At 38.7% G+C, this 13,716-nt stretch overlaps 1 protein-coding gene across 6 annotated transcripts in view; it reads left to right on the top strand.

Annotated features, from left to right (window-relative positions):
• The window catches only part of SYNRG (synergin gamma), a 44,433-nt gene that overhangs the window by 5,069 nt on the left and 25,648 nt on the right, over positions 1–13,716 (top strand). For 2 of the 6 annotated variants that reach the window (XM_074596254.1, XM_074596255.1), the window contains exons 2-12: positions 65–105; positions 1,407–1,525; positions 3,455–3,585; positions 3,933–4,038; positions 4,659–4,770; positions 5,924–6,223; positions 6,972–7,196; positions 9,640–9,717; positions 10,429–10,625; positions 11,469–11,717; positions 12,572–12,708. In XM_074596254.1, the coding sequence (XP_074452355.1) occupies positions 65–105; positions 1,407–1,525; positions 3,455–3,585; positions 3,933–4,038; positions 4,659–4,770; positions 5,924–6,223; positions 6,972–7,196; positions 9,640–9,717; positions 10,429–10,625; positions 11,469–11,717; positions 12,572–12,708 (1,695 nt within the window). The remainder of the gene's footprint in view (positions 1–64; positions 106–1,406; positions 1,526–3,454; positions 3,586–3,932; positions 4,039–4,658; positions 4,771–5,923; positions 6,224–6,971; positions 7,197–9,639; positions 9,718–10,428; positions 10,626–11,468; positions 11,718–12,571; positions 12,709–13,716) is intronic. The other 4 variants (XM_074596259.1, XM_074596258.1, XM_074596257.1 and 1 more) reach the window with 3 other exon arrangements.

Raw genomic sequence — 13,716 nt, 5'->3', positions numbered from 1 at the left:
TTTCAATCATTTATATTTGCCCTAAAATGATAGATCTTCATGTATCCTTGTTTTCCTCCTGCAGCTTCATGTTTCCTGTTGCAGGTGGTTTAGGCCCCCCTCAAGGTATGTATCAACCATTTGAGCACAAAGTTCTTTATTTTGTTTAGATACATCCAACAACTTAAAATAGTTCTGCACTGATGCTCAGAAGTGTGATTATTAATTGAACTCCATCGCTGTTTTTCCCCTTGAATTCAGTACTGGTCATCTGACTCTCACAACTCTATAAAACTTTCTATGCGTTGTTGAAGAAGCAATGTTACCAGAATGCTGGATTAAAGATCTAGGAAAAATACATCTCCATTTTTAGCCTGAATTTGCCTTTAAGATTTTTGTGTTATTTTGAGTGTGGTATTTAACCTCTTTATGCTTCATCTACCAGCTGTGTATACCCATATTGTGTGGGTGTTGCAAGACCTGGTAAATATTTACAAAGCACAGCAAGACCCTGGGACAAGAGTCACAACCTGTGTGGAAAGTATTAATACAATAGGAGAGCCTCAGCCTTAAATTACCTTTGTTCTCATTCCTGTTGCAGTGCTGTTTAATTAATGGAAAATACAGAGAGAACTTGCAGTGAAGAGAGTTTTCTTATAAAAATCTTAGGGCTTGATTCATGGATTATTCTCAAGTGTGTTGCATCTCTCCTGGAGTGCTTTTGCCTGTGATGTTCAGTTATGCACAGTTATAATTATTTCACGGTGTGCTGGTAACAAACATGTTAGTGTATGTCTCCCAAGATAGCAAAATATGAGATATGAAAATACTGAAACATAATCCACTTGGCTTTATTCAGTAAATTAATACATTCCAGCTTTATTTGTCCGATTTTGTTGAAGTTTAGCTTTTACTGACAAATATCATAAACATTCTAATATACGTAGTGGGCTAATTAACCTACAGACAAGTTATCCAGCCAGATCAGAGTGTGAAGTTGCATTGTGAAACGATGGGTTTATTTCCCAAGACTTATCTTCCAAAGCTGCCAGTTTTCCCTTTCAAGAGGAATGGGTGATTATCAGCACCAGTCAACGTGGTCAATTAAATCTTGTTAATTAGAAATGACCCTTTCAAAAATCATACAGTGAGAAACCCACGGAGAATCCTTACGATGATGGGAGAATTCATTGGCTTAGTTATTGGGAAAGCCCCGTAACGTTTCTTCCCTTAGACTGACCAGTATCTAAACTAAGGAAATTCTGTGACTGCCTGCAGTGTAGTATATTTTTTTATTTTTTTAAACAGTCCAGCAAAACCGGGAGTTTTTTCCTTTCCTTTGCTGGTTTAGTAACAAAACAGGTAAAAAAAAAAAAAAAAGTTTTAACCCTAACTGGGAGCTTACCTTGTTTAATTTTTCATTGCAGGGATGATTCCTATGCAGCAGCAAGGATTTCCAATGGTTCCTGTCATGCAGTCCAATATGCCAGGCATGATGGGAATGAATTATGGTTCTCAGATGACTCCTGGACCCATGACCATGCAGGTGCGTGGCAATGAAATGTGGACTAAAAGGAGATTCCTTGGTGCTTGTCTGAAAGGTGGCAGCCGATGCCATAGTCCTCTCACAGCTGCAGTGGGGTGAGAGGGTGGAACTTGGCTAGAAACTGAAGTGTGGGTATTAGTCCGTAGTGGGACATCATATTTTATAGTATTCTCTTTGAAGACATTTCTGATAATTTAAAGAATTCTCCAGGTTTCACTGGGATATGGATAGAGACAGTGAGGGAGTCTGGCGTACATTACTAACTGTTGTAGGGTAGAGAGAAATGAGAGTGTAGTGCAAGGACACTATCGGTAATATTTAGTGTAACATTATAACCCACTCAAAGATATCAGAATCTGAACTTTGATTATACGTGTCATGACGCCAAAGTGTGGTAAGAGAAGCATGGTCTCTGAGCAGGAAAGGAAACAAAAGCAACAGCAAGATGTTGAAAAGCCACCAGATGCCACCTACTCCAAACTGTGGTTAGTAATAGTACTGAATTTTGAGTAACTTAATTCAAAACTCCCACAACATACCTCTTCTGTCTTTTTAATTTTGCTTCATGCTTTTTATTCTTTTGCTTTGGTTTTATGTGCTTAACGTTAAGGTGGTGTGTCGTGTAGTATTTTAAATGAGACCTTTATAAACTGATAAGAAGTGACTGTGTACACAATCTGATCATGACCAATTCACTGAATTGTTTTATCCCTTTGTAACTCAAATGCTGGAGTTAATAGAATTAAGTTTCCTGCGTGTAGGTGGCAATTCATAGACTTTCTTTTTAAATACCTTGTTCCGGGGAGCAAGGAAACTCTTAAATGTGCTGTATTGTCCCACGTGACCAGTTTTCCCATTTGTCCTATTTCCTGTGTTTCATTCGCCTTCTTTTTCTTGCTTAAAGTAACTTTGTCTTTAGATCTGCTGTTGCTAATTGAGGAATTAGAATGAAATATGAGTAGCTAATATTAAGTTTTCTCTCTTTTCATCCTTTGTTTTCTATTTAGCACCATATGTGCTTATGAACAAATTTGCACTTTGCTGAAATGTAATGTTTTGGCATGTCTTTTGCAATTGCCAAATTGCTATGTGACAAATTGAATTTATTCTATCTTCCCTTCCCACCCCCACTCGGAATTTATTAGATTAATTTTGTAAAATTTATAGTAGGAAGATGTTCTTATGAGAACTCGTCTAAAAACAGTAAATAGCTTTTGTTCTCTTCCTACATGTTCTGATACCAAATACAGAATGAATGGTAAGAAAAGTAAATTATTCTCTGCCCCCTTCTATATTAGGCAAGCTTTGCTGATATAACTGTATCAGAGTATATTTCTCAGCAAATGTTTCTGATATAGATGCAGTTTATTCAGACAAGTCTCCTCTTGGCTGTTGTCATGTGCTGTCTCCTGCCCTTGCCCCCCTGGAAACGCTTTGTTTGTGAAATGACTAGACCTCATTTTGCCAGCGTCCATTGTTGGTTAGGAGTGTATACCTCCAGCAGGGGATTTAAAAGTATTATGTGATCACGTAGAATAGGAAATAAAAAGACCCAAGAAAACCCAAAAGCATGGTACTGAAACAGATGTAGCACTGTAAGATGCCTGTAACCTTCCTGCTCTTGAGGTAGGTTGTGTGGATTTGAAGTCTTAATTTTTTGCATTTGACCAGAAGACCATCCTGCTTTCTAAAATCCTTTAAGAATCGTAACTCAGTATTGAGAGGGAAGAGTGCCATCTACTGAGGGACCAGTGCTTTGCTCTCTAACAGCTACTCTGTGCTCAGGCACTGCTCATCCAGCTGTACTTAACGCTCTTAATTTTACGAGACCTATCTGGTTCACAAAGTGGCAGGGTGTAATTGCCAGTGGTTTGGGTTTTTCTGTGGAAAAAAAAATTAAATAAAGTCGTATTCTTTATTTTGTTCTAGGGTGGCATGCCTTTAGGGCCGATGCCAGCGACTGGAATGCCTTACATGGGACAGGCTTCTTTCTTGGGAATGCGTCCAGCAGCCCCGCAGTACACCCCTGACATGCAGAAGCAGTTTGCGGAGGAACAACAGTAAGTGACACTTATCCCACTCTTGAGAAATTCTTTTTTTTAAGGGGGAGATGTAGTCTGGAAGGGTGGTCCACACAGTAAAACTATTAATAGTTGCTTCTGGAAAAGTAATCCTTTTAGGGTTGTAGAATGTTGTTGAGATCATTCCATTGCATTTGAAAGCCATCTATGAAGTTAGTAGTGGCTGTTGTACAGCTCTGAGAAGTAGTAGAAATGTGTGCACCAAGTCATCTAAATTTGAGACAGAAGAAATAGAAAAATCAAGCAGAAGCTTGCCATGAAAATTGTAATGAAAACAATTGTAATGAAAAAATATTTTTAAATTTTTAAAAATTATTTTGTTTCAGGAAGAGATTTGAGCACCAGCAGAAATTCTTAGAAGAAGAAAGAAAGCGGCGCCAGTTTGAAGAGCAGAAACAAAAGCTGAGACTCCTAAGCAGTGTGAAACCTAAGGTAGGTCCTAAATAATAAATGTAATAAATGGATGCTTCTTTCTTTAGTTTGTTTTTTTTTTTATGGCTTTTATTGGGATTGTTTCTCTCAACAAGCAAATAACTGGTGAATTTATATGAGACATCAGATTACGTCTCGAAAAGCATCTGAAATAGTCAGTCCTTTAGACACTGTTGGTGTAATGTAAACAAAGTCTGGTGTTGAAAATGAAATCAGCTTTTGAAAAATAAACCAACTTGGTGTGTAACATTTGGGAACAGACTGAGTTTCTGGAACAGAGAATGTTTGGTGCCTTGTTTGTTAACTTTATCCAAAGTTTTGGACACTTGCAATGAACTTGAAGGCCCTTATCTGTAGGAATAGAAACAGCTGAGTAAGGTTCCTGTGCATAAAGCTATGTCGTCTAAAGGCGGAGAAACACCGCTATGGTGTAGTCTGCAAAATAAATGCTTTCTAAATGGGGGAGTTATTGTTGATATGCTTCGGGAAGGCACTGCTGGAGAAAGAAGGGTTTGATGTAACAGCAGGCATTTTTCATTTTTGTACTGAAGAAGTGTGGATATTGAAAGAAAATTGAGCTGTTCTGTGAATTTTTCAAAATGTGTTCTGTGGTGTTTCAGACAGGTGAAAAAAGCAGGGATGATGCTTTGGAAGCCATTAAAGGAAATTTAGATGGTTTTTCTAGAGATGCTAAAATGCACCCAACACCAGCCTCACATCCAAAAAAGCCAGGTTTGTCATTTTTCTCATTTTTCTCATCTTTCAACTGAAAATAAAACTCTAATGTTTGAAATCCTCAGTAGGGGGAACTAATTCCAAGAAGTATTTTTGTTTGGTGGAACAAAGTGAGTGGATTAACTGTCTTGTAAAATAAAGTGTCATTCTAGCAACTGTTTGTTGGTCAGGTTATGAGGGTGAAATATTAGATACCAACTTATATTAGAATTGAAATTTTTAGAACAAAGCTTAACGTGCTGTCTTTAACATGAAATAGCATGGAAAATGATAATATGTTTGTTCTCCTCTAGTCAAAGCATTAATTAATGTTTTGCAGAGTGCTTTTGAAGGCAAGAAGTGCCATACAAGTGCTAACAATGATCAAAACGTGTACTGTAACAGCTTACTTGGGTACTGTTGCCCGGGCATGGTCAAACCGAAGCCTTCTGTATTCTCAGTAATTACTGTATTTGTAACAATTACTACTGAAGATTTCCTGTGGGTTGCAGTATAGTTTGTTCTGTGTCTAGCCTGAAACAAAGCTTATCTAGACAAGTTTTTTCCTGTATAAAATGTTTATCTCTACTGTGGATTTGCTCTTTGATACTTTTGGAGTTACAGGTGGTTTCTGACAATTTTCTGTTGTCTGTAGATTTGCCCATTCTAAGTCACTTCTGTTAAAATGGGTAACTATGCAAGGGATCAAACAGCAGATTGTCTAAATAAGTACACATTTCTTACGTGTCTTATGATATATTATTGAGCTTTTGCGGATAAAACAGTCCTTTGAGGGAGAATGTCCCCCTCCTGTGCACACCCTCATTATGTCCAGTTTGAAATACTACTTCTTGATTTGTTTTGACCCAGTCTGTTTAAAACAAACAGAATACTTCCTCAACCACTGTTAGGAATCAAGTTTCAATCAAAGTGTTTACATCATAAAAACCTGGGAGAGAAGATGCATGGTTGGAAGCGGCTGCTCAGTTTTGCTTTATGTGTTTGTTACGCTGACAACAACAACTCTTCACATCTCTGTCAAATAATGCCTCCACTGCTGTTTCCCCTCACCCATTTGCTATGTATACCTAGTATTTGCCACTTTTCCTGCCTTTCCACCCATGAACCTTTTCCTCATCACTTTGCATTGTGTGTTCATTCCATTTTACAGATCATCCCACATCATCCCATTCTGCTGTATCTGTTTCTCACTCTGCTTTTCTCGATGATGAAGAATTTAGTGACTTTATACAAGGGCCTGTTGAAATCCCCAAACTGGTGCCTCAGTCCACCTCTCAGCCTTTCCAGCCTTTCCATTCTCCTGCTGAGGCTGGGCAACTGCTTTCAGAAAAGGCTGTGGTCCAACCTCTCCCTCCAGCCCAGACTCCAGTGTTACCCATCCTGCATGGTACAACTGGGCAGGTTCCTTGTTTTCCTACCTCTGCATCTTCACCCAATATCCATAAAACAGGTAACGCCAAAGTATTTTTTTTTTTTATTTTTTTTTTACATATCACCTTCTGTCATAGAGCTACACAGAGTCTTTACTTATTTTGTTGGGTTTTTTTTTCAGTCTGGCTGAAAGAAGTAATATATAGGCAATTAAGTAGAAACCTGCTGATCCGTGTAAAAAGATGACTTAAGTCCCCTTCTTCCTTACCTTAGAACTGCGCTGTAAAAGCAAGCCATGTGTGATCCAAAGATTGCTAAATATGCATATGACTGATCTTAAGTGAATTAAGTCTTGTGTGCTAGCATCTTTGTAAGTCTGTGTAGTGGAAAACGATACAGTTGAGATGGTGGTATAAAAAAAGAACTATTAGGCTAATGTGGAGCACTTGTGTGCTTCCTCTCTTGGAGGCTAAATGGATGGTGGTGAGATTAAAATGAAGAATTTTGCAGGTGTAAGTAGATATTGGACATCTCTGCTACTGATGCCTAGATGATTATGCAACGGTAATCCTAATACAGAAAATAGTTTCATGTATTCCTTCTCCTGCTTGTTGGTGTTTGTTTGTTGTGTAATGCATGGTAAGTAAAGGGCAGAATCAGGCTATAAAAGTGTTTGAACAGGGTGGTGCTATTGGTCTGAACTGGGACGGATGCTCATATTGATAATTCATCGGTGGTACCAGTAATACTTTTCCTTTGAAAGTGGGGAATTGCGATCTGGGTGCTTAATAACAAAATATAAATAATTCCTCCTGCTGTTCATTCAGGCTCTTCCTTGGAGGAGAAAGTCTTAAATAATGGCTCAAATGAATCTGAACAAGAGCAAATCAAACTTAAAACATCTGAAGTTGGGCACAAAGCCTCAGCTGCAAGCCAAGTTCATCCCAGTCTAACCATCAATGACTGGGATGTTGTAGGTGGACATGAAAGTGGTATCACTGCTGCAGAGGTGCACAAGGCTTCAGAACAAAACATAGCAGTTGAAGAGTGTGGTGAGCAAATGAAACATTTGACAGAATTTAAATCTAATAAGATGCTGCTTGAATGCTAACACTCTGTACGCTAATTCTAAGGCCGATCCTGCATCATTTTGCTCTGAATGCCTGCTTGAATAATGTGTCAGTACCTCCTGCTCCTTGCTAAACGTATAACAACTATGATTTTGCTTTGAACTTTTTCCACGTGAATTTACTGCTGTCATCACTTTTAACATGTTTGTTTAATCAGGTCTGCTGTTTCAAAATATTCTGTCCTCTTTCTTGGGAAAAAAAAAATGTGCTCTCTAAAGATTATTATTATTTTTTAAAATTATTTAAGGAAACATTACTAAAGATAGTCAATGTCACGGTGGGTTTTCATGTTTTAACTTGGAGGGGATAAAATCTTGTTAGGTTAAAACTCTTAGGCATTTAATACTTCTTTCCCAAACAATTTGCCGCTTATATGCGTTATGTCTAAAACTATCTGTGCTTTAGGGATCAAAATTTCAAAAGCTGGACTAGATGAAAACTTCGAGTAAGCTTTAGTTCCAGTTTGGATTTTATTAACGCTAACTATTGACTGTTTGGTTTTGCTTTATTCCAATCAAAATAGATGCAAGGTCTCTGGTGCACCTTGGTTAGTGCTCTGATGTCGTACTCAAGGGTTACATGAAACATGGGCTCCACTTGTAGTCAAGCATGATAAAAATACATGTAGTCCTTTGTATGATCTCGCTTTACTGGGGGGTGAGAGGAGACGGAGAAAGGGGACAAAGCTGCTGGTCTGTAGATAATTGAATTGGACACTTTCTCAAGCAGTTATTTCTTTCCTATAAGTACCATAACTTTTAATTAATAAACTCATGTGTTCCTCTTCTAAGTCATTGGATATGCTGCTTTCAAGTGTTTTCTTATCCAATGTATTTAAAAGACATTATTGGATGAAATTAAATGGTCTGAATGGGCATTTTTAATAAGTGGAGGGGCTTTGTAATACACAGTAAATTGCTAAAAGTGACTTTAAAGAATATACAGCATGAAATAGGAGCTGTTCATTTATTCATAGTTCAGTCAATTGCATTGTTCATTTTGTACAAATCCAACACAATCTGATGCCTCACTTAAAAAAAAAAAAAAAGCGGGGGGGGGAGTGGATGGAGGCAGGACACTACCCTTAAATGAGTGTGAGACAGAGTGAGTTTAAATACAGCCTGCAGATGAAGGTGGTGCTGGAAGTAGTTATGTAGAGTAACAATAGCTAAGCATAGTTCCAAATGTTAAGAGTGCTTTGAAGGATGAGCTGAAGTACTTTGTGAGGAACAGAAGTAGTTTAGTTGTGACAATGCTGAAAAATGGCAGACCCTTGTCATCTAGATATTATCAAAATTTTGAGCAGGACTCTCCTATCTATCAACTAAATATGGCTGAGAATTCCTTTTCACTTCTCATATTATTTGATTTTTAAGGGGCTGGATTTTATCAGAGGGATTCAAGGGTGAGATGCAAGAATTGGGAGGATGCAGAAGCATATGGAAAGGTGGTTAAAGCTGGAGAGCAATGAGACTGGAGGAAGTAGCAAATTTATTTCACTCGACTGGTGAAATGGAAGGAATTGCTTATATTAAAATGTGCTTGGAGTTGTGAGATGATTAGAAATCAGACTGCAGTCAGGAGACAATCCGTGTGGAAGATGAGGAGATGCAAGGGCACTGGGAAAGACAATGAAATCTGAAATGATTCTGATTTTTGTCAGCATTGCATCCAAGCCAAGCATAAAATTTGCTTACGGAGACTAGATAGGAAGTAAAACCATGAGACTGAGGGAAAGAGTCCACACAGTGGAGAGGAAATAACCAATTTGGAGGGAGTAAAGTGTGGCAGATCGCGTCATGAAGGCGGCTGTGATGTCTTCTGGATCTCAAGACTAGAAGCAGTGGGGCCAGGGTTTCATGTTTGGGATCGTGGGATGGGATCTTGCTGAGATTCAGTCCAATAGGTTGTGGACTTCCCTGATAAAGATGTTCTAGTGGAACATTGTGGTTCTTACGGTAGGTATGAATTTATTTATTCCGCAAGTAGCCTGAATAGCATATAGTTGATGGGGAGACTAAATTTGATATGGCACAGAAATGCTGCTATGAAGGTTTAAGAGACAAAAAGACGAGCTTCTGTACAACTAGAAATTAAGAGGGAAGCAAATGAGGAGCCTCCTTTTTTCATTATGTATATAACTATATTCTTGCTGTTACTGCCAAATCATTCTACTTACATTGAAATGCATATTCCTGCAGTCGCTGTTTTTCCTCTGAGCACAGTAATTCCGATCTGAAATCTTTGCCTGAAATGCTAAATGAGACTGACCAACTGTGATCTGGTGTCTGAGATCTTTACACTCTGAACCTGTATATCCTAATACAACTGTCTGTCTTTTTCTTCCTGAATGGGATATGTTTAGGAGTTGGAGTATTCCCTTCACAGGACCCAATTCAGCAAATGATGCCTCCTTGGATTTACAACGATAGCTTGGTCCCAGGTAAAAAAGAAAGTGGGCAGTGTACGGTGTGAATGTACATGTGCTTACGTTGCCATTTATTGATTGAAGTATTATTCTTTGGTCATCAAATGAATGTATCTTTGATACATTATATGTATCAAAGCCACTCATATGGTGGCTTTATATTTGAAGAAGTATGGATTTTATTCAAGCGTGTTAAATGTTTAATCTAGAATTTGTTATGACAGAAGATTATGCTAGTAGAGGTTGCATTGATGATAATACTGCTTTCATGGGTAGTCTGTTTTTTGGCATGTCTTGTAATTAAGCAGGCTCGTTTCTTAAGGCTATTTATCTTATATATGCAAATAACATAGTAAATAGAAAATGAGATGCTGTAATAAACATTGATTACCCTGAGGTTTAAATACATAAAGCTGTTGTAACTATCTTTTTATATAGATTATCCTGCAATTTTTTTAATGAAACATGTTTTGAAATAGAGCTCTAACTGTATTTTTTATAAAATATTTCTTTACTTGTTTTAAACCTGCCTGTAAAGACCATCCGATAGCACATTTAGATGAAAACATGATGATAAATATGATGCCGGAATGCTGTTGGCTTACCTTACACTTTGAGTGGTACTAACTGGATATAATGTTGAGTTTGCGACAAAATAGAAAAGCGATCTTAAATTCACTTGAGAACAGCAGTTGCCACTGTCTAATACTGACTCCCTTTTAACAGAGTTGTATAAGAAAATTTTAGAAACCACTTTGACTCCTACTGGAATAGATACAGCTAAACTCTATCCCATCCTGATGTCGTCTGGATTGCCCAGAGAGACTCTTGGGCAAATCTGGGCTTTAGCCAACCGCACTACTCCTGGGAAGCTCACAAAAGAAGAGCTCTACGCTGTCCTGGCTATGATAGCAGTAACTCAGGTATGACTAGCGCTTTGGAGATTAGTGCAAAAAGGCTTCGCTAATCTGTCATGATTACGTGTTGGCACAAGTGGCTGGTATACCACACCTGTAGTAAAATACTATGTCTGTTGAAATCCAGAGAGGAAACTCCCCTTGTAACTTCCGTGGGATTATAATTTCATCCCCTGCATTTACATTTCAGTTACTCCTTTCTTTAGTGTCAGTTCAAGATAGTTCTTAGCTCTGCCTACCAAACACATGGATATGCATTTCTAGTAGAAAATACTGGCCGATTTTCTTCTGTTGTATACACATCTGTTTTCCTCAAACTATATGGTCCTTGTATGCCCTTAGTCTGAACCAGTGGAGTGTGAATTTTAGGCTTCCATTATTTGTCAGCGTAGTGTCATCTCTTAGCAGTTTATTTCTAAATACCACCCCTGTATGAAAATTTAAGGTATCTTGAGCAGTGAAGATCAAAGCTGAGTTACCTTGTGGGGGTGGCGTGCAGGAAAGATGATATAGCACCCACGAGGTTCAGCATAGCTTTTGCCAGTGCTTACTTGATTGGTTTACTAGAAGCCGAACAAGAATGCTGTCGAATACTGTCAAATGCCTCTGCCCGCTCAGACAGGTACATTACCCTCTGTGTAACTCCAGCTGTCAGGGTGTTGAATACCATTCACTTACACAGGCTCTTGATAGTGGGTTTTGCTTTGGAGGGTTTACTTGAAGCTTGACCAGTACCCTGCTCTTTCATGATGTCAATAATACAAGCTAGAAACTGGAATTGAGAATGCAGTTTGCCTTTTTGTTGACATGTACACGTGTATGGTTCTCTTTGCTTTTCTGCCTTTGCAGAGAGGAATACCTGCAGTGAGTCCTGAAGTATTAAACCAGTTTCCAGCAGCCCCCGTTCCTACTTTAACTGGATTTCCAATGCCGCTGCCTGTGACAGTGAGCCAGCCGCCCCTGCTGCCCTCCACGCCGCCGGTCTCCATGCCTCTCAGCATCGGGCCGGCTGTGATGGGAATGAGCATCACGGCACCGGCGGGCGGAGCTGCAGCACAGCCTTCAGCAGGATTCGTGCCAGCCTACCCGCCCAGCCAGGTCAGCTCGCTCTTCTGCTCTTCTTGCCTGGGAAAGCTCCCTTGTCCTGGAAAGAGAATTAGCCTGACTCTTTCAGAGCTACGTAGTGACAACAGACTTTAAGTAAAAAGCAAAAAATGGAGTTGAAATCTAGCACATGACATCGGAAAACATGAAGTCATGCCACTAAGGATCTTCTTTTATTTTTCCATTTTTTTCTAGTGGCATTAGAAGAGGTACAAAGCATTCTCTGTTACAGACTAATTGCATTGCAAGAGGATTTTACTTGTTGTTAGGATTTTATAATACATCTAAAATGGAATTTTATATTAAACTACGTAACAGAGTCTCGTAGCTGGTAAAATAATTCAGAGTTTTCAAGAGAAGCTGAGAACTATGAAAACCTTTGATTCACAACACTAAATCATGTAGGGGATAAAATTTTGGTGTTTGCAAATATGGTCCATTCTTCTTCAGAAAATATTTCTTCTGATGCTTTTGCTGTGTGTATTGATTTAAAATTACTGATAGATTTAAATTATTAATATTTGTCCTGTATTAAAAGATTACATGGCTCTAATCAATAATACATTTAACATGAAAGGACTTGAGAGTTCCCTGTTCACCTGTTCTTCATGCATACTACTTCTAATCCTGCACACCTTGTGTTTTGAGTGAGGTGCAGGTGAAGTAGTATGACCATGCTGATTTTTGCATGCTAATGTTGAAAGGTTTTTTCCTTCTTTTGCTGTTTTGTTGTTTGTTTTTTTTTTTTTTTTCTCCTGAGTTGATCACACTGCTCTGAACTGCTCTCATGCTATATGACAATTTGAAAAGGCAACAATATGGCAATTAACATGTTGTTTGTAATTCAGGTAGTAAAACCAGAAGATGACGACTTCCAGGAGTTTCAAGATGCTTCAAAGTCTGGCTCACTAGATGACTCTTTCGCTGATTTCCAAGGGGATGTAGCTGCCTCCTCCAAAGCAGCCAGTTCACAGCACAGGAGCAGGTAGTAGATCTTTGATTTCCACCCCTTCAGTATTTTAGAACTCTTTAAGAAATGAAATATTTTCCTCTTTTGTGGGTAGCTTTCTTGCCTGTAATTTTCTTCTGTCACCTGACTTCTACTCTGACAGCTTCTTTTGAAGGTTGTTATAACTACAATTAGGCTTTCTGAATCAAAAATGACATTTGATGTGCCATAGGTGGTTGGCCGTTCTTTAGCACCTAGTCATCATGCTGAGGTAAATTGCGTTTACAAGGTATGGGGATAGGTTTTTAAGTGTTTATACTACTGCACAGGCAATTGAAAGTTACTTCATACTGTGTGTTCTGGCGAAAATCTTGCATAAAGCTATTCAGAAAAAATACCCTGGAACAGAGGAGTTCTGCGTTGAGTGCTGTGCGCTTCCATTAAAAGTATCACCCCATGTTTGTTGGAGCTGATGGAAATGGTTTGCTGACATCAAGGTCTTTCTTTGGGCCCTGAATATGGACCCCAAAACTCATGCAAAGAGCACAACATCACTCTTAAATGACCGAGAACTCCAGTGGACAGGGTTTTTGTTATTTCTGTCGTTTCTCTGGCCAGTGCTTAAACTTTTGATAACTGACTCTAAATCTCAATTGAAATCTCATTCAGACTTCAGCAATCTTGGCTTTTCCTTTGGGAGACTGCCAAAATGTAATTCTAGATCAGGCAAATTTTGTATAACAAAATAAGTAAGCATGTTTACTCCCTTTGAGAGTTTACAATTAATCCTTCAAAGTCCTGTGATTACAAAATTTCAGCGTTGTTTCCTTCTCCTGCACATGGCAAACTTCTGTGTACCACCCTGGTGTCTAATTGCAGACGTACACATTTTCTGTGTATTGAACCGACTGTTCTTAGTTGCAAATAGAACTAGCACTTTCCAGGTAAGCGGTGATTACCAGTGGCTTCCTCACCAGTGACATCAAATGAGGATACTAAAACAAATTGTTCCGTTACACTGTGCCTAATGGCATTCTATGTAAG

Source organism: Larus michahellis, chromosome 7, assembly GCF_964199755.1.
Source record: "Larus michahellis chromosome 7, bLarMic1.1, whole genome shotgun sequence".
Lineage (NCBI taxonomy): Eukaryota > Metazoa > Chordata > Aves > Charadriiformes > Laridae > Larus > Larus michahellis.
The sequence above is the reverse complement of the archived record's forward strand: the minus strand, read 5'-3'. Positions and strand labels throughout refer to the sequence as shown.